Source organism: Mastigoproctus giganteus, chromosome 12 (genome assembly GCF_048544385.1).
Source record: "Mastigoproctus giganteus isolate SK-2022 chromosome 12, ASM4854438v1, whole genome shotgun sequence".
Taxonomy (NCBI): domain Eukaryota; kingdom Metazoa; phylum Arthropoda; class Arachnida; order Uropygi; family Thelyphonidae; genus Mastigoproctus; species Mastigoproctus giganteus.
Genome location: NC_143586.1, coordinates 57,413,828 through 57,434,651, shown reverse-complemented (window position 1 = coordinate 57,434,651; position 20,824 = coordinate 57,413,828). Strand labels below are relative to the sequence as shown.

Genomic DNA, 20,824 nt, shown 5'->3' with positions numbered 1-20,824 from the left:
CCGAATGGTGATGGTGTCTTCAAAGATGACAATGCGCCGAGCCATCGGGCACTTCATGTGCAGGAATGGTTTGAGGAACACAGTTCTGACTTCCAGCATATCGATTGGCCTTCGAAGTCCACCCATATCAATCCCATAGAGCACTTGTGGGACACTATGGAAAGGCATATCAGGCATCTGGATACACCAATCACCTCCATATCTGCATTGCTGCTGTAGAGGCCAAAAGGAGGATCTACGAAGTATTAGGTAGGTGGTCATAATTCAGTGATCACTCAGTGTATTCCTAAATAAATATGTATATATGTATATATAGTTTTACGAAGAATAAGGTGTAATCCTTTATTTAGAATTAAATTAAATGAGTACTCAAATCTCAGCTATGCATTGGGCACGCGCTAATTCTGTTTTCAGGGAAATAATTTTTGTTCGATTAAAAAATAAAAATAAAAATGCGCATGTAAAATAAGATAAAATAAAATCCTGACATTATATAGTCAACAATCGATAATATAATGAATTAATAAAATAAATAAATAATAACGCGATAACCTTGAAATCGTATATGTGAAGTAAAAGTCAAAATAATAAAATCTAAATAGCAGCTTTATATTAAGTCTATCAGTCGCGATGCTTCGTTGATCGACATTATTTCATTTTCTAAAATATTCGCTTTATCAAAATGAACAGCTGTCAGTCTCCCCCCACCCATCTCTCTCTTTCTTTCCCCACTCCCTTACCGTTGTAAGGATTTGCGATTCACGTTTAATGACGCACATGCACAATGATAAGACAGTGACGAAATTGCAGCAAGGAAAGCATCTTGCAGTAACCAGAGCTGGTTGTCATGTGACTCCACTGCTCAGGCGTAATCTCTGATACAATACGAACCTTGTCTTGCCTCATACTTTCATTATTCCATACTACAACTTGGATACTTGTTATCCTTTTAAATTGGTTTCTCATTCGAAGGTCGTTTATATCTTGCAAAAAATCTAATTTGTATCTGACGATTACATAACCAAGAACAACAGAACTAGTTTCTGCAGCGAATCACAAAATCTTGTGGACTGCTCTCTCTTCCTCTTTATCTTCCATTAAACTATCAGTTACACCAGTAATGGTCATTCCATAATACCGAACACAATTAATTTTCCATTTGTTTATCTGTATCTGTACGTTTATCTGCAGTTCACCATGCATCCCGGAAGCTTTGCATCTTTTATGCTAAGCTTTTCATCCGTCTGCATCATGGGACTATGTACTGAATTATTTATCCTATCCTTTGGAGAGAAATATAACTGCGTTGTTGAGTAAATATTTTTAATATAAAACGTATAAACTAACAAGTAATTATTTTAAAATGCAAATTATCTGATAAAGGAATAGTCTTGAAACTCTGTTTGCAATTAATAGTTTACCGTATTTTCTGGACCATAAGATGCACTTTTATTTAGATATATTGCCTAAAAATCGCCCTCGTCTAATGATCCTAATTAGGTACTTGAGGTAATATTTTTCACATCGCATTTCACATGTCTTATTATTACAACTCGTCCTTTATAGCCAAGAAAAACTCAATAAAATCTTCCTTCTTTCTATAAACCCCAAGTCTTTCAAGAAATATGGAATATCAATGCCTTTGATGGCATTGAAGACAATTAATTTTGAATTGGGTGAGTTTCTTAAAAGAATGCATTGTCTTCAATGAATTCTTTTAAGAAACTGAAAGTTCAGACATAGGTAATGACGAGTATGACTATACCAAGTTTTTGAGATTCTATAACGAGTAAATTTATCCTACACGGGTATTTTGCTTATTTATCACTTATCACTTATCCTTCCCTGCTTTTCACTCTGTGTAGAAAGCCATCAACTGATGAAGGAACGACAAATTATTGACTCCGAGGAAAATTAGGTGATTTATAGCAATACTGGATCTATTCGAGATGTAATCCATTTTGCTACGGCGTGGATGTTATTTTTCTTAGGGTTAGTTAGTTGTGTTAAGCGCCAAAGCAACTAAGGCTGTGGGGTATCTGTATATCTATAATTGCGTGTACACTGTTGTCGGTTTGTGTCGGTTCTGGACGAAAAATCCAAGTTCCCGGGAGAAAAAACTATACAACCTTCGCCTGAGACGACCTAATTCAGCCATGGTGAAAAAAAATCCCATAAAGGTTTTGACAGCATTCGAACTCAGAGCTTTCTTTTAAAGACCAGTTGCCGTTGTATTCAGTTTGGGTGGTGTACAGGGCGTTCCTCAATACTGTAAAAAGCTCGATAGAAAAATACTGTTCCTCCATAGTCATTGAGTACTGATTACTTATGTAGCTTGTAAAAAATTCTACTGGGATCCTGATACCGACAACCAAATGATCTATGCATAAAAAGCTGTTGGAGAAGTACATCTCTGTATGTATTTCAACCAGTTGAGGGTGGCTGATGTTGGTGAGCACTTGCTTCGCTCGCCACAGCCCATTCAGGAGTTTTGGAGTCAAAAAAGTTTTGCTGGCTCTCCATCTAAGAGCGTAGCTCATATATCTCCATGCGTCACGAACATTTGTCTTTTAGTTAGAAATCTGGTGAACTGGTAAGCAGGGGTCCAGTAATTCCAGAGTATGTTTGCAATATAATTAAAAGAGTAGTTGTCGATACCCTTCAAATGCCAGTTATAAATTAAATACAGTATTAATTGTTTAGAAATAGGACTTTAAAACTGAAGAGAGCGCAATCAATTATAGAAACTGTAAAGATATTTAAATAAAAATAAAGACATTTAGGTCCACATAGATGGAATGCACTCTTTTCAGTTTTTAATTTTGAATTTAATGGCGCAAAAGAAATTGTTCGCGCGAAATAGTCCAATCAGGAATGGGCTTCTTAATAGTCTAAATATTTAGATAAGAAATTTTCTAGGCATGTGCAGTTTTTGAAAGAAATCTCTTGTAAGAATGGTCGAATCCTGTTTCTAATATAAATGTCAACATACAAAAAAGTTATTGACAGCGAAAAGAAAGTGGATTAGAGAACTATAAGATGACCTGAAGATAACTCCACTAAGTAAGATCATCCCTTCTCACTTTGTCATTTTTGTCTCTCCTTGTCCTTAATCCTGGATTATCGTATCTCACACATAATTTCCCACCACCTTGTGTTCTTGGAAAGACCGAACAGTAAAAAAAAACGACGCGAAGGAATGCAAAATAATAAAAAAGAAGTTAAATCAAGATTTGTGTACAGCTTATCTCTCGGAAATGCGGAAATATATTGATGCCCGAAATCCAATCCACTTAAGTGAGTTAATCTAAATCATGCTTTTTGAGGGTCTATGACCTTTATTGAGGTGAAATTTGTCCTTAACTTGGATAATTTAAGCATCTTATTACTATTGGACATTTTCCTTACCTAGTTTGTCGCACATTTCAAAGTTGCGCAATAAATATTCGTTCCCTTTCTAATTTGAATTTTGTCGTTTTTTGATGCACCGTTGATCATATTATACCATGTCATCCTGATTGTTGCTTTCGTTTACTGACGTAGTGGAATTTGATTTCATCAGACCACGAAAATAACTGAATTCATAGAGAAGACACCATTCATTAGGATGACTTTTCTATTATAGTTAAGAATATATTTATATTGCTATACATTGTTGAATGTACGAAGGTGTCCACTGGAATCTTTCAAAGGCAATGGGTTATGCTTTTTTTTTTGTTTAGATTATCTGCATTTTCAAGTCTATTGCAATACATTTATTTATATTATTCAGTTTAATGCATAAACCTCGGAAGAGGCTTGAGAGGTAGAAGAGTTATTCTGGAGATAATCCCCATATGAACAGTTGGTTGGTAGTTTTAGAATTTTAGGCGCATCAGTAACCTAGACTATATTGCGTCGTATATAATATGTCTGGAAATTGCGTATGTTCTGTGGTAAATTTTCTGTTTTGCTGGACAAAAAAAATACGAGTTTTCGGGATAAAAAAAACCATACTACCCTCGCCTGAGACCAACTAATTCAGCCATATTGTGAAAAGATCCCTAAAAATTTCTCGTTTCATTGACGGGATTCGAAATTGGATCTTTTGCACCCAGTGTCGGGAGGACGGTGATTATGCCAGCTGGACCTCATGTGAATGAGAAATCTGTTTGTGAAAAGTTGTCTAAGGAAATTCATGACGCTACTTCAAGTGTGGCTACTCATTCCATGTAGTTTAAGCAATAGAGTCAATAAGAATGTCATCGTCCTATGCGCCCGAATACATCTACTAATGGAAAAACTATTATTTTCATAGACAATAAATGGCCTTCCACATAAAAAGCTGGGTGCGGCAAAAAGAACAATTACAAGTCCAAGACATCACTAGCATGGTTTGCCCAACATAATTCTTAAACCTCAGTCCCATGGACTTATGTGAAATATCTTATGAGATAGCAGTGCCACCATTTCAGAAACATCAGTAAATTGGGGAATATTGGCTCCAAGCCAACTTAAATTTTAAAACTTAGTAAGTCTGGAGCAAATATTCTCCAATTTTTCAAACTGAGTTGATGGCACTATATTGAAAATAATATAGCATTTTACAAGGTGTATATAGAGTAACAAGAAACCACAAGTGGTGATAATCTGTTTACACTTTTGAGTTCATAGATAACTTCCGACAATGGCGAACAGATACAGCATTCCAAAAGAATCACCATCGTATAATCTTGCTTAACTTGAAGCAGGTTGTGAAAGAGGTTCCCTGATGGAATGTTCCTAATGCTCTAAAACGTTCCGATTCAACCGATTGAATAAATTTAAACAATCCGGTTCTGTCCAAGACAGGAAACGTTCTGAAAGATCCTCGTCAATTTTTTTTTAATTATCCGAAGAAAAAAAAATTGACGAGGTTCTTAATGCCTCACTTTAAAATACTTGAAAGTTATTTGGAAATACGTCTCCTTAAAATCTGTGCATATTAATCAAAAGATTCTGAAAGTTTGACCCTAAAAGACGCATTTGAGTTGACTGCGGTTCAAGCTCAAGTGACTGCTAAATACTACGGTTAACGATTGCATTCATTGTCAAAAGGATTATTGGTAAATTCCTGTGACCCAGTCGTGCCGGAGTATAAACAGAAAAAGTGGTGGTCATTTCCTCAGTCATTTCCCCTTGAGCTGTACCAAAGCCCTGAGCTCAGTGAGATCCAAAATGAAAAGAGGAAAAATGAAAAAGTTACGTTAAAAATATATATTACGATGGTCAAGCTTCTGATGATACATCATTTCCTCTTATGTCCGAAAGAATTCTTAAAGGCGTCTTCAATTGGGGCTATAGTCAAGCGATATCCCACTTTGACAGAATAGGACAACGAAGAAACAGTTTCAGCAAGGTGCTAGATATAGTGCTAGCTGCAGCGACTATGGCTTATTTGTAGCAGTTCTTTGGAATTATCAGTAGGAAATTTACTTTCCTCGTTCACTAGATTCCCATCATCGGACTGTTATCTATGATGATATCTGAAATACGTGGTCAACATTAATAATCGGAAGGCATTGAAGAACTGAAAGAAAATGTAAGCAACGTGAATGATGGCATTCCTTTAGAAACTTTGTACTTAGTTTCAAAAACGTTATGCAGGATCCCTTGGAGCAAACTGGAAGAATTTTCAATTAGAGTGGGCATAATCGAATGATTGGTAATCCAGAGATTTCAGTAATAAAATAATCGCATGATTTGTAGTTACTAACTACTAAATTCAATTATATTATTCGAATGATTTTTCCATAATCAAATTAAATAATTCGACTATATTATTCGACTGACATAATCCAATGATTTCTCAAAGTCGAATGATATAATCAAATTTTTCATATGATTATTTCACTCGAATTGTATAATCGAATAAGATGAAATGATCAAATTATTTTCCATAATCGAATGAAATACTTCAATTATATCGTTCTACTGAAATAATCGATTGATTTTCCATAATCGTACGAATTGTCATAATCGAATGATTTTCCATAATCGATGGAACAGCCCTAATTGAATGATTTTCCATAATCCAATGAATCATTCGAATGATGTAAGTGTATAGAGATTACTTCTAAAGTTTACTTACGTTATAGAGTTTGCTTACGTAAACTCTAGAAGGAAGGGGATGAATCAAATTCATCCCCGTCCTTCTAGACCCTTGATATCGATGGTTTGAAAGTTGAGGATTCTGCTCAGGTAGCTGACAAACTGAACGAGTATTTTGCATCTACATTCACACATGAGGAGTTATTCAAGGAGGGGAATGTCCGAAGTTTATCTTACTCTAACAGGGAGCTAAGTGATTTTTTAATAACTGAGAATAAAGTGGAGGAGAAATTGTTGAAGCTAAACATAAGAAAGGCACCTGGGGTGGATGGGATCTATCCAGTTTTATTAAAGGAGGCGGCAAAGGAAGTAAGCAAACCCTTAGCCATAATTATGAGAGCATCCTTGGACTCAGGAGAAGTCCCCACGCACTGGAGATGTGCAAATGTTTACAGTGCGTGGGGACTTCTCCTGAGTCCAAGGATGCTCCCATAATTATGGCTATGGATCTAAGGGTGCCACGAGTAATTACAGACCAGTTAGTTTAACTTTTGTTCCAGGGAAAATAATGATTTGTTTGTTTGTTATTTGGATTTTAGGAGCATTAGCAACTAAGGCCATATTGCTCCAGGGAGATGCGGTGGTCATTCCCTGACCTTTCCGCATCCTTCGTATTTGGTGGTCACGGGCTCGAACCCCGGTCTAATCAAGAAGCGTGTGCTACGCACTGCTGCTCCTGCCCACCTGGCTACGGAGGCGCCGGAAAATAATGGAGTCACTGGTTAAAAAGCATTGCAGGATCATCGTGACAAGATTGCAGTTATAGTTCAGACACAGCATGGGTTTGTTAAGGGGAAGTCTTGTCTGACCAATTTGACTAGATACCATGATATGGTCACAAATGAACTGGATGCAAAAAATAATTTTGATATCATGTTCTTGGATTTCAGGAAAGCTTTTGATACTCTTGCACATGGAAGACTACTGTACAAGTTGGAGCAGTATGACATCAAGGTAAAATTGCTGCTATGGATAAAGGGATGGTTGAGTGGGAGAAGACAGAGAGTGGTAATCAATGGTCACTGCTCTTCGTGGGCGCTGGTTTCCCAGGGTTCAGAGTTGGGCCCATTGTTGTTTTCTGTATTTATTAATGATATTGATGAAGGTATATCAGGCTTAATGTCCAAGTTTGCAGACGATAAGAAAGTTGGCAGGGTTGTTAATGACACTAATGACAGTACGCTGCTGCAACAGGATCTAGAAAAGTTCAACAGGTGGGCTGAGAGGTGGCAACTGAACTTTAACATTGACAAATGTAAAGTATTGCATATGGGTAGTAGTAACCCCAGAGTAACGTATCAAGTGGGTGGTACTTCAATCAGGATGGTAGAGAATGATAAAGACCTGGGTGTTATTGTGCTGTCACATATGAAGTTTTTTGATCGGTGCAGACAGTCTGCAAGAGTAGCTCATGGTGTATTGTCAATTATATACAGTAATTTTTCTAGCAGTGATAAGGAGGTAATTATCGCCTTGTATGAGTCAATGGTCAGGCTACACCTTGTGTACTGTATGCAGGTCTGGAGGCCTCATATTTAGGAAGGATGTAGAGCTGCTGTAACGAGTACAGAGACGGACAATGAGATTGGTGAATGGAACAAAGGGCTGCAAATTGCAGTGTCTGAAGACTAGACACCTGCGAGGCGATCTGATTGAGGTATATAAGGCCTTGAATGATTTTAGCAAACTCAGTGCTGATGAGATTCTTTCTCTTGCTCAGATTAGCCCCGCATGAGGAGACATAATTACAGTTGTAGAATAGATGTGCCGAAATTTGCTTTTAGAAGTCGTTGTAGAAGTTGACAGCTTAAATAAATTCAAGGTAGAACTAGACAAATATTTGGAGTTAATGGATGGGTGAAATGGGAAGGTGTGGTTTTTTTTTTTTTTTTTTTTTTTTTTGGCTGATGCTGTATAAACTTCTTTTCTTGCATCATATGCCTCTACTAATGCTAATAATCGAAATATTCTATTATGACCTCTCGAATATTCCCATTACTACTCTCAACACGAATTAGTCACTCTCAGACCAGAGCTGCGTGGTTTTTTTCCTGGAAACTAGTCGGTCTCAGGCGAGGGTAGCATGGTTTTTACTCCCAGAAACTCGGGTTTTTCATCCAACAAACAGAAAATCGACCAGAGAACACAGGCAATTTTCAGAGAATTGCAATATGGCCTTAGTTCCTGATGCTCCTAAAACCTTATTACAACAACAAAAACAACTTTCAACATCTTTCAGAAATAAAATAAAAATAAATGAGTCTCAATAACTTAAGGGAACTTAAATGCAAAGAATGGTTGCTTATTAACCTGATAAATTCCCTTCCTTAAGTTGGAAAATTAGCGTACAAGTACATGATGTATCAAAAAAACTCCCTCTCGCTTTTAACTGTTAAATTACAATTATATTCCGACTACGTCTTATAAAAGGAGCTCACAGAAGGGGGAGAAATGAGATCCAGCTTTGGTTTCAGAGTATCATAACCTCCGTACCAAGACCTGCTTACTCGACCCAAAAGCGCATTTACCTGTTAGAAAACTGCGAGGTACACGGAAAGTAATGGGGATGGAGGGATGAGAGGGAAGTGATTCTTTCACCTAAGAGTGTGCAAGATAAATGTGCCGGAAAGTTTTAATAAGATCCATTTTGACGCTTGCGTCACGAAAGGACATTCCGTAGTCTTTTCTGTCGTGAAGAAAGCCGATATATTACCGCAAGTCGAACGGGGATCATCTGCCCATCTTCTCCTTCCGGCAGCATTAAGCAGCCCGGAAATGGGTGTTCGCTGTCGGTGAGGGGACCAGTTGCCGTAAGTGAGTGGTCGTAATGCAGTCATACGTCTGCTGCGCTGTACACAGTCAAGTGTGGGAGAACGGCGATTATCCTGCGAAAGTGGATCAATCTCCTCTCTTTATGTATTTGTGGTAAGAAAAAGTAGGACCTCACTTAGAGAGTGCAGTTTCCGTACTCATTATGGTACGAAGAGTAACCAAGAGCGTGGAGTGTTTTGATGGCGATCTTTGATGTCCCAATTACTTTTAGTAAATGCTTTTTTATCATCTGCATGTTGTCACTACTTCTTGGTAACAAATGTTTTGCTATTCACTACGAATCTTACTTCCAGTTCTCCATTTGAAGATCATTTCATGTAATGATTTAAAACAGGAAATGTGGAGTTTAAATGGTCAATACTGGTGTCGGTATTATGATGAAAAAATGATGCAAGAGTGTGGACTTTTTCTGCATCTGCCAAAAAAAGAAAGAAAGGGGGGAAGTCTCAATCACTCATACCTTCCCTGTCGCCAAAAGATGACTATAAGAAAGGTGACTTTATGAAATCCATCCTTCTATTACTCTTCAAAGTTTTGTATTTGCCTGGTTCTTCTGTACTGGTGAAAATATACATTCTTTTCATTTTACTGATTCCTTTCAGGGGTTTATATACTTCTATTAGCTCCATCCCCCCCCTCCCAAGTAACTAGTTGTCAAGCTTCGCAGTCCGCATCTTCTTAGCAGTTCTTCGTATAGACAGGGACGGTCCCAGGATATTCTAAAGGAGGGGGCATTAAGTCAATGTTCCGAGGAATCATTAAGATTTGATCATCATGTAGGAGTAACAAAATCTACAGTATTTTATCATAAGGGAGCAGTTATAGTCCCTTTAGCCCCTAGCTGGAACCGCCCTTGTGGACATCGATTAATACTCCTCATCAATCTGGATGTCTTCCTCTAAACACTTTCTAGTATACTGGCTTTATATATCATAGTGGTTTGGAAGGTACAGGACAGCCTGTACCTTCCAAACCACTTGTTTATATTGCATGGTAAATTTCATATCTGACTCCCTTACTGAAAAAGTAGCTGTCCAGTTCTTCCTTGAATTTGGCCAAACATTTTGCCTTGGCTACCTTTGCAGACAAGTTATTGCAACATCCCACAACGCACTGCCAGAGAGTAAACTTTATAAGATCTACTGCATTGTTACTTCCGAAGATTTTATAGGTTTGTCCTCTGGTTCTTGCCTCGCTCACCAGTTAGGAGTTTACTAATTCCCCCCTCGGGGCTTTTTTCACTTCAATCAACTTTCGCTTCTATCCTCCTCCACAAGGTGCCAACCTTGTGGAGGAGGAGACACAACCTTGTGTTTAGTTGCCAACCTCTGCAGAAATTTTAAGCGTGACATCCAGATCTGGATATAATGCGAAATATAAATCATAGATGTGCAGGTCTGGAGCAGGCCTTATACACTTTGTGACATTGAAATTGCAGCAGCCAGAAGGAATGAACGGAAGTTCACGCAAATCAGAAGGCGGATGAGCCGCGCCGAGATATAAAAATTATTAAAATACGGGATCAGTCCGGGGGAAGCTTCGGCTATTATAAAAACGAACGTAGAGACCGCAGAGATCAAAGCGACGCGTGTATGACGCAGTTAATACACGCAGTAACCGATTTCAGAGTGGAAGCAGATTGTAGAAAATGCCGAGATGTCACTTTTGACATCGATTTGAGCAGATCAGCGACTTTGACAGAGGGTGGATTATTGGTCTTTGAGAGGCTGGATTGTCGCTTCATTGTGTAGCAAAAATGTGGACTGTAACAATATCACAGTGCACAGATGTTGGAAATAGCAGCTGTAGGAGGGTACAACTGCTTGTCGAATCGATAGTGGGGCACGACGGAGGATACAGAACAGGAGTATCATCTTATCCGTCAACAGATTTACATCACATCTACAGCTACGATGGCCACCATCCAATGAGCTCTGATATCAGTTGACTGTCATACCATCACCCGTCGAACCATTGCACGTCGACTATAAGAAGGAGGGGGGGCGCCGTGCATACTGGCCACTGCATTGATTTCCCCAAACCGCTTTTCAATCGCAGTTGCCCATGGTCAACTGCAATCGAAATGGTGCCGCTCACGGGCAACCTGGGATACAGAATGGCATCAAGTGGTCTTCAGCAATGAGTTCTTCTTGGGGCCCGATGATCACCACATACATTGTGGCAATGACGTGGTGACCGCAGCGATCCTACAGCCATCACGCACACACACACACACACATCGCTTCTTCTGCAACTTTTATCATGCGTTCCTTAACTCCTTGGCTATCGTTACACTAAGTATCCCCTCAATGTTCCTGTTCCTTCAGGGTGCTGTGATTTCAATGTCACGGAGAGTAGATACACACAAACGATACGAATCGTCTAAGACGAAATTATAATTCAAAAATCAAAGCTGCACCACTACTGATTTCGTGATCCGAAATTTCTGGAATATTTCATGCAATACTTGCAATATTTTCGGTAATGGCAAAAGATAATACACAGTTACAATAATTATTCTCATAAATGGTAGTGATGTAGTTCTGATATCAATTTTTTTAAATTTAATTTTAATACATATTTTTAAATAATTTAATAGAATTTTAATGGAATTTAACTTTATTTGAATAAGAATTCTTTCTCCCATTTTAAAATAATAATTCATAAGAATCTAGCAACAATAGGCCTTCCAGAGAACACTTACATGGAACTCCAAAAAGCCCCAATCTCGAACACGTGTAGGACAGTAAGAAAGTTTTCCTCGACCAACAGTAATAATTAATCGTAACCGGACACAGCCAACCATCCATGCACTTGGTAGCAGTACCCGTCCAGGGGTGGAAAAAATCCCATAAAAGAGATAGTTTTTAATAATTCCTACTGATTTAACCGGAATCCGAAAATTAGTTACAACTTTTTTCCTTGTCGTTTAAACGTATTTGCTTAAATGTTCACATTTTGATGTCCTCTTGATTTGACATAGCAAATCTGAATATGATTTTAAACACCCTAATCAAGTAGGCTATAAAAGTGAGCACTACATCATTTATTTAAAATCTAACGTGGTACAGAAAGCATCTTATTAGGTTTTATCTTTCCTTAGATAGCTATTGGCAGAATGATTTTATGGGTAACAGGATGACAGCTATTGGAGGATTATACACTTTTGGGCACCGAAGACTTAAAAACATGTCAACAATGGCAAATTCAAAGTTATGACAACATCAGGAGCAGTGGCGTAACTACCATGTAGGCAGGCAAGGCAATTGCCTCCGGGCTCGGCGTCTTTGGCTGTCTCCTGTTTTTGCAATTTTCATTAATTGAGTAGGGGCCCGAACATGTTCTTTGCCTTCGGGCCCGAAAAAGAGTAGCTACGCTAGTGATCAGGAGGGGGGGGATGTCTTAAAGATACCTTCAAGGTCAACCAAGAGTACAATATCCCAGAATGTCTGCTATTTGACCATAACATCGAGACTCTATCCGGGAATACAGCTAAGCAGCTCTCCTTCAAGCTTTCGGTAGCCATAGAAACAACAGATTTAAAGCAAATTGCATATAACACGTGTCGGAAAGAAGACTATGGAAAACGGCCCATGGGTTGTGTTTCCCTCAATTCTTCTTCTCTAGTGACTGTCTCACAGTATGCGGAAGCCATGAAAAAATAAGCTAATGTTCTCTTTACAGATGAGTTGAGATTCACAGCTGGAATTCTACAGAGCATGTTTGGAACTTTTAAGAAGATGAATTGAGTGACGTTATTGTCCTAGATGCTTCCATGCGCCATAAAATTGTCTTTGTAGAGGAGTAGGATTTATTTCCACAGGGACTTAACTTTGTAGACAGCATGAGAACTCGTTGTGAGAGCTTTCTATTAAAAGCGTGAATTATGCAGAATCTTCCCTCATAGTTTTGGGTATATGACCTCACGATTGTGATTTATGAAAATAGAGCCATATTTCTTTTTAAACTTGAAATATAACAATAATTCATACACGCTTCCACAAAATATTTGATTGAACTCCACGAAGTACATAGTTTTCTTGGTAGCTCAGATTACGCGAATGTAACTTAATTTTCGGAGAGCAGTGTAACCTTATCTGATGAAAGAAGACAATGTACAGGACCACTTCTATAATTACCAGAAGAACAAAATGAGGATGCAATAACTCAAATTCATTTATTATTTATTACCTAATTTTGTCTTTTCATTATTTATTGCAATAAGTCGGAAGTAGTGTCTCTTTTCAGACTTTCTTCTAGCTTTAGTTCGTGGCAAAGATGGCTGACATCTTGGAATCCTTTAATCCTTAGGTTCCTTTAAATAAAATTTAAAGATTTCAAATTAATTGCAGAAGTGACAAAAATCATCACAAATACAACTGTCTTCATTGTACTTATAGTATCCTCATCTTTTGATTTATGGATAGAGGTTTTGTAAAAGGAAAAAACAGTCTCTGACGAGATAATAATTAAATAAATTTTCTGTTTTTAATTCGACGCTGCTCTACAGAGTGACAAAAATTTACAACTGACAAGAAGTTTAACCTAATTTGTGGTATTACTTGTATTCGAACACAGTGTGGGTGTTTTTGTACTCGCTTGCTAACCACTGGTACTTGGCTGAAATGACTCAATCCAATCTTGCCTAAATATCTTAAGAAACAAAACTCCATTGATAAACGATGAATGAGGGGAAAATGGTTAAAAACAAAGAGATGTAATTTTAATTTTCATTTTGCTCAAAAAAACTTCTAGCAGTAGTTATCAAGTTGTTCAAGAATTTTTATGTATAATGATATTCAAGAATTATTAATATAATAATATTTTATTTTACTACTCTCATATTTAAAATAAAATTCAATTAATATGTTTACTGCGTAAAAAAGACTTTCTTACAAATCATAAAACGCTTAAATGTCTCTCCAAATTAAGAAAAAAGTTAAAAGCTAAGAAAATAGTTTTATTATTAAGGTACTGGGTTTAATTTTTTTTAATAAATTCGATATTTGATGTATGGATTGGGTCCTAACAGAACTCAAGACAAATATTGGAACAAAATCAGTTGCATTAAATTATGATTTATTCAAAGTGATGGGAATTTTGACTTCGACATACAATTATAGGAATTGGGGCTTTTGGTGATTGTAATGATACGAGACTTGTAGATTTGGAAGTTTGGTTTGGAGGCCTCGGAAAAGCGCTCACTTGCCACATGTTTATTAACTCCTGTAGTTCCTGAGCTCTGTCTAAGCCGATTAACGAAGTTATTAGTTAGCCAAAAAGCGACCTTCGGCAAAGTTTAATAATCACTTCCTCTGTTGTGATTGGCGTGTAGTTTCAAAGACCATCAGGAATTTATTAGTGCACACCAATCTGTGTACGACACATTCTACTTCCCATTCAGCGGCAAACCTTGAACAACAAATCACCCCACGACACCGTATAGGTCAGACAATAGCACGTGTCAAAAGTCTAGATATATTTACGACGTCGGAAAGTAGAAGGGCGACTAATGATGAGGATCATTACGGAGGAGATCGGAGATGGGGTGGTCCTGATAGCCTTGGAAGCGGAAAAATCGAATCAGCATTGAAACGCAGTCATCTAGAGAAATGTGCTCTGTAACCAAGGTTATTAAGCCACCAGATGACGTCAGAAGGCTCAGGCTTTGTTAGTATTCTCGTCTCTCTCTCTCTCTCTCTCTCTCTCTCTCTCTCTCTCTCTCTCTCTCTCTCTCTCTCTCGCACGCAGCAGGAATGATAAATGTGTCGAGGATTGGTGGCAAAGTGCACTTCGTCAAAGAAGAGGAAAAACCGAAAGGACTTGTTGAGTTCGGTTTGTCTTTGTCCATAGAGAAACAACTGCTGAATATAAAAGAAACAGATCGAAGTAAAAGATATGGTTGAATATCTAGATGCTCCAGAGACACTCCTGTTCTGTACCATCACGTGATCGTTGATTTTAATAACTGACTTTGCCTGCTACCACCATGTGCATTAAACTGCAACCGGTTTTCTCCCCGTTGAATATTCTTATTGGATATATTACAGCGATGAATATGCATATATTCATGAACGTACATTTCCTCATCTATTTAACTCATACGAAAATTTCCTTTTAAACATCAGGAGACTGACTTGTTTCAAGACTTACTCTATAATAGATTTGAAATCTCGGAAAGAGTTCTTATTTAAGTAATACAGTACTTTCTATTTTCGCTTTAGTTATTACAGTACTTTCTGTTTTCGCTTTAGTTATTAGTGCATATAGAATATAACATCACACTTGGAATATGTGTTAAAACACTGTGTTAAAATTCAAGGTGATTCTTATAGATTTGACGTTGCCGAGTTCAAATATGGCAACCATATTGCAGTAACACCCACCAATTTTACGGGAAGGGATTAAAGTCAAAAACTAAGTTTCTAGTAAAAAATATTTTATATATTTTAAGAAAATGTTACATACAGTACTAAATATTGAACAATGGGTCTACTGACCTTATTCTATTTACAAAAATGTTTACCTGATAATAAAACACTTCTTTTGTTGTGGTTTGCCTTTTATAATCGTCCATTGGTATCTCCCGTGCGAGGTTCCAACCTCGCACGGGAAGTCTACCAATATACTGCATTTGGACTCCATTTTCCCTGGTATCTTTTCTCCATTTGAGAAATATCTTGGTGAAACTTTTCACCGTGTTCGTTGGAGACCGCTCCCAAGTTTTCAGGAAAAAAGTCTAAGTGCTCTAGAAATTTCCCGAACGTTCTAGCAAAAATAAATAAAACTGAGGGTGATGAGAACTTTTTAAGCGCATATATTTCCTACGAGAATCTGTCGAAATTATTTCAGGGAGGAAATTGATGCCAACCAGTGTTGCCCAAGTCCAGACAAAACTGTATATAAAATATCACTTGCCGCCTTGACCCGGACGAAACTGAATAAGATAATTTATCAGTTGCTTAATCAGACGAAATTATAATTTCCCTTGCAGACTGCTAAATTATCGCCATTGGTTCCCCTAACTCTTCGGGCACTGTGACTGACCTAGTGCTATATTCGCTGGATGGAATATTTATTTTAATTGAAGTAGAGTTTAAATTAGGAACAGCACGCTTTTGCCATTGCCTTTTATCTTTTTAGAAAAAACAGTACCTTCTCTGGAGTTTGGAAAAGTAACTGAAAAACATACTTTCACAATTTTTAGGCGTTCATATTCCGTTATTAATACTTCAAAGAAACTTTTTACTCCTCTTGCACAATTTCAAATAGTTTTCTGTCTGTGTATGAATAACAGAAAACTGCTTATGTGGAACCTTATGAAGTCCCATTTCGAAGTACGGTGTTTACAAAAGCTTTCTCCTCATTCTAGTTACCATAATTCTCTGGTGAGCGAATCATATTATTCTTTGTAAGAGCAAAAGATCACAGGGTTATAAGAAGGTCCCTTTCGAGAGTACAGTTGCAATCAGCTTAAAAGAGTTCTCAAACTTACCGTGTTCCTTTGAGAAACCTTGTCTTGTTACTATGGAGACGAAGATGATACTTGGTAGCAGCGAAAAAACAAACTATAAAAAAAGGGCATGGAATGCTCCACTGCACCACAGCTCACTCATTCGGTGAACAGAATAGCAACCTGCCAACATCAACTGCTGAGTATTTATTTTCCATCGATGGGATGCCGCCTTTAATCCCATCAGTAATAACAATAAAGTGGTTAATGTTAAACAATATGATTAAATGACGTTCTTTGGTAATATTACCAAATTAATTCGTATAGGTAGCTATCGTAGCGCCCTCTCTCACCTAAAAGTATCACTGTTCTTTCCGATGAGAGATCTCAGAGAGGAATTTTAATTTATAGTCAGTTAGTGGTGGATTTATCGAAACCTGTGTAAATGTATTAAGTTGGTATAAAAATATTATTAATTTTATTTGTTGTTTTCTATGTTCTCTTTTTATCTAAAATTTCTTAAAATATTTTAAATACTTAAAGCCTATAAGGCCGTTATCCTACAAATGGAAATCTGAGAACAAATTAATGAAAAATTAATTTAATCAAAATTGAAAAACTTTCATTGGAAATGAAATGCGCAAAGTTATAACAAGCGTTAATTGTCAACATTTCTAAATGATGAAACAATAGTAAAAATATTTTTATGCTGCTATTGAATAACACTAGAGGAGCACGATCTTTAGTAACGAAACTATCATACTGTCAGGTCCACCACCGAGGAGGAGTTCTCGAGAAGTCCAATAGCACAACGGCTAATTTGGTATGTTGTTTTAGTATTTTTATAATCACGTGGGGGAGTGCTCCGCAATCTGCCGGGGGTAGTTTCGCCACTGATGATCTTACTTGATTTTAATAAGAAATCAACAAATATTGTCGCTATAAAATGCCCTATAATAATTTAAGAAGCTAACTTCACCTTAAAGTAAAAAATGTTTTTAAAAAAATCAAGAAAAAAATTAAATCAAAACAAATAAAACCTTTTAAATATAAATCACGATGAATTAACTAATATTTATTTAGTAATTTTTTTGGATTTATTTAATATTTTTATTTGGTATTTTTGGTTTTATTTAATATTTTTATTTAGATATAATTATATTTCAACACCACTAGGGGGCTCCTAAATGTCTTCCGCTTGTTCCTGAAATAGTAAATCAATCACTGATGGACTACTGACTGATTAGAAACTTTATACTAAATTTTCTGAATAATTTCAGTTTATTCAGAATGGTGCAAGTTCCATTAAAAATATTAATCAGTGACTATAATGTGTTGTCTTATTACAGCACAGTTTCATTTATTAAATGAAAACAAGGAAACAACTATTTGTCAATGTACTATTAATCAGCCATAACTGTAACGTATTTCAACAGATGTCGTTAATGACGCTATATTTGAGGAGGATCACGATGAGATGGTCATTGTCAAGGATATTGAGATGTTTTCTATGTGTGAGCATCATCTTGTACCCTTCATCGGAAAGGTAAGAAGCGTTATTACGTATTCAATTACAGTACAGAGTGCTTGTGTTAAATAACCCGTGAGTTTTGCATTAAAAAAAAAAAAAAAAAAAAAAAAAATTCTTCTTCGCAGCTTGCTAGCACTTAATGTCCTGCCATCTAGCGATAAAATATCGAATTAAAGTAATATTAAAAATGCATTAAACTGAGATTGAAAATAGGCCCTAAACAACTATTGGTACGTTTATATTTATTTACTCACAAAATAAGTAAAATTTCTAGGGCACTAATAATCATCTTAGTGATAGTTGTATTGTACAAATTATTTTACTCTGATCAGATATCCTTTTTTATTCGCCCACTACTATAATGTGTAAGCACATGATAAAAACAAGCGTAATTATTTCTGGAAATGAAGCCATTTTAGGCGTCATAAAATATAAATAAATATTTCAAATTCTTGATTTAGAGTATTTAATTGCATAATAATGGGAAGGGAGCAAAAAAAGCAAACTTGTTCAAAAGTTAAAACATTGCTTTATTTATTTTGTGAACAGTCACTTAGCACGTCCAAAGTGGGAGACGAAAAACTAATGAAACTTACCTGTATAAAAATCAGTAATCTTGATGATGATCCTATGACCATATGATGATCCTATTGCAAACGAAAGAGACTTCCATTACGTGTTTCTGCATTCCTGCACGTATCGAATAGCTTCTTTTACAATGTTGTAATCTTAGCTGCTCTTACACGAGTTTTGGTTGTGAGTTAACTCAGTGGTAAACCAATAATTCGCAATATTTAGTGATACCTTTAATAAAATTATTTTTATGCTGCAAATTTTCTCACTTTTTTAGTATTTATAAGAAATTTTCGAGTTTTCGCTGTTACCATAGGTATAGTACCAATGGGCAGTGGCGGTCCCAGGTAGGGACTAAAAGGGCTATAGTCCCATTATGATGAAAATGATGTAAATTTTTTACCACTACATGACGATTAAAGCTTCGTAATTTTCCGAACACTGCTTTAGCCCCTCCCTTTATCTTCTTTAGCTCCCCTTAGAAAATGCTGGAACTGCCACTGCCTACTGGGGACAGATAACGGGGATAACCCCACCCCGTTATATATTCTATAATTGTAGTCTATACTGGAACCATGCAATAATAAGGGACAAGACGATCCCGCACAACAGACCAGACATAACCGCCATCGACAAGAAGGAAATGGCTAACTATCTGATCGACATAGAGGTGCCCAGCACCAGCAACCTCCATAAAACATACGAGGAAAAGATCGAGAAGTAATCAGACCTAAGACAGGAGGTCATAGATATATGGCATATGGAACAAGTAATAACCATTCCGATCATCGTGTCAACCACTGGCATGGTGGCAAAGAGCCTCCATAAGAACCTAGCAATAAAGGCCTTTCAGAGAACACTTACATAGAACTCTAGAAAGCTGCAATCTTGAACACCTGTGGGACAGTAAGACTTCCTCGACCAACAGTAACAATAATAATACACTGTTGTGCAAAACTTAAGGAGCAGTCAGGTTTTCACCTGTAGCTTCTCATAGGAGTGGACTGGATATGGGAAAATCATACCAAAGGAACCTCGTGAGGTACAGAAATGATGAAGGAAACAACAACGACACAACGGAAACAAAACGGTACAGAGGGACTTTATTCAAAAATGGCAAAATAGCACTGGCTGCCATGATACAGATGCATCACTGCCAAAGATGGAACAAAGGGAAGAGGTGATCCTCAGTAGGAGATATGGCCACCCCTAATGTCGATGCAGGCTTTGCACCACCTGTCCATACTTAGAACAATGTCGTTGATAAGTTCTTGCGGTAACATCGCCCATTCCTCTGTCAGCGCCGTCTTCAGCTGGTGAACATTTTCTGGTGGGTGTGGACGTGCCGCTAGGCGTCTCCCCAGAGTCCCGTATGTGTTCGATGGAATTTAGATCGATGGAACGGGCAGGCCAGTCCATACGAACAATGTCCTCACTTTCCAAAAGCATATCAACAGCTGCAGTGCGATGGGGTGTGGCGTTATTCATCCATAAACACGAACTCGGGGCCAATAGCACCCCGGAACAGAGGCACATGGGGAAGGATTACCTCAGTACAGTAGCGTGCACCGGTTACAATACCACCTTCCAGTATCTGGAGTTGTGTACGTCCATCCAAGATAACGCCTCCCCAGACGAGAACACTTCGACCGCCATATCGATCCCTTTCAGTGATGTTTGCGGGGTGATACCATGTGCCAACCTCTCGCCAGATTAGCTGACGTCCAGAATCACTGCTGAGACTGAATCTACTCTCATCAGTAAAGAGTACTTTACCCCATTGCGCTGCTGTCCAGTCCTTGTGTTCGATGCACCACTGTAAACGGTGTCTCAGATGGGCAAGTGTTAAAGGGACACAGCGTACTGACCGTCAGGTAAACAGTCCACCTTTGTGGAGTCGCCTGGCCACAGTAAACCGCGATATTCAGCGTCCTGTGCAGCTAGTTGGCAGTGGATCCCGCTGTCTGATGTCAGTTCATCTTGGCCTGTAGGGGCATATAGCGGTCATCATTGGGCTTTGTTTTTCGAGGACGACCACCACTGGTTCTTCGGACCACTGTACCTGTCGTTCTGAAGGCCGACCACGCACGTGAGACCATGCTATGGGTGATATCGAACTCTGCAGCCACACTCCTCGCACTTTGACCTTCCTCGAGCTTCCCAATTATTCGACCTCGGGTAAAGTCATCCAGATGTTTTCTACTGGCCATTTCGTTGTCTGTAGCACTGTACGAAACGAATCGACATCTGTAACAATCGTGCTCACCATTCGGTAATTTGCACATAACTGCTGAACTGCTGCTTTA

At 37.8% G+C, this 20,824-nt stretch overlaps 1 protein-coding gene across 1 annotated transcript in view; it reads left to right on the top strand.

Annotated features, from left to right (window-relative positions):
* The window catches only part of Pu (GTP cyclohydrolase punch), a 73,732-nt gene that overhangs the window by 32,841 nt on the left and 20,067 nt on the right, over nucleotides 1–20,824 (top strand). The window contains exon 2 of the mRNA XM_090386836.1: nucleotides 17,851–17,960. Within this exon, the coding sequence (XP_090242962.1) occupies nucleotides 17,851–17,960 (110 nt within the window). The remainder of the gene's footprint in view (nucleotides 1–17,850; nucleotides 17,961–20,824) is intronic.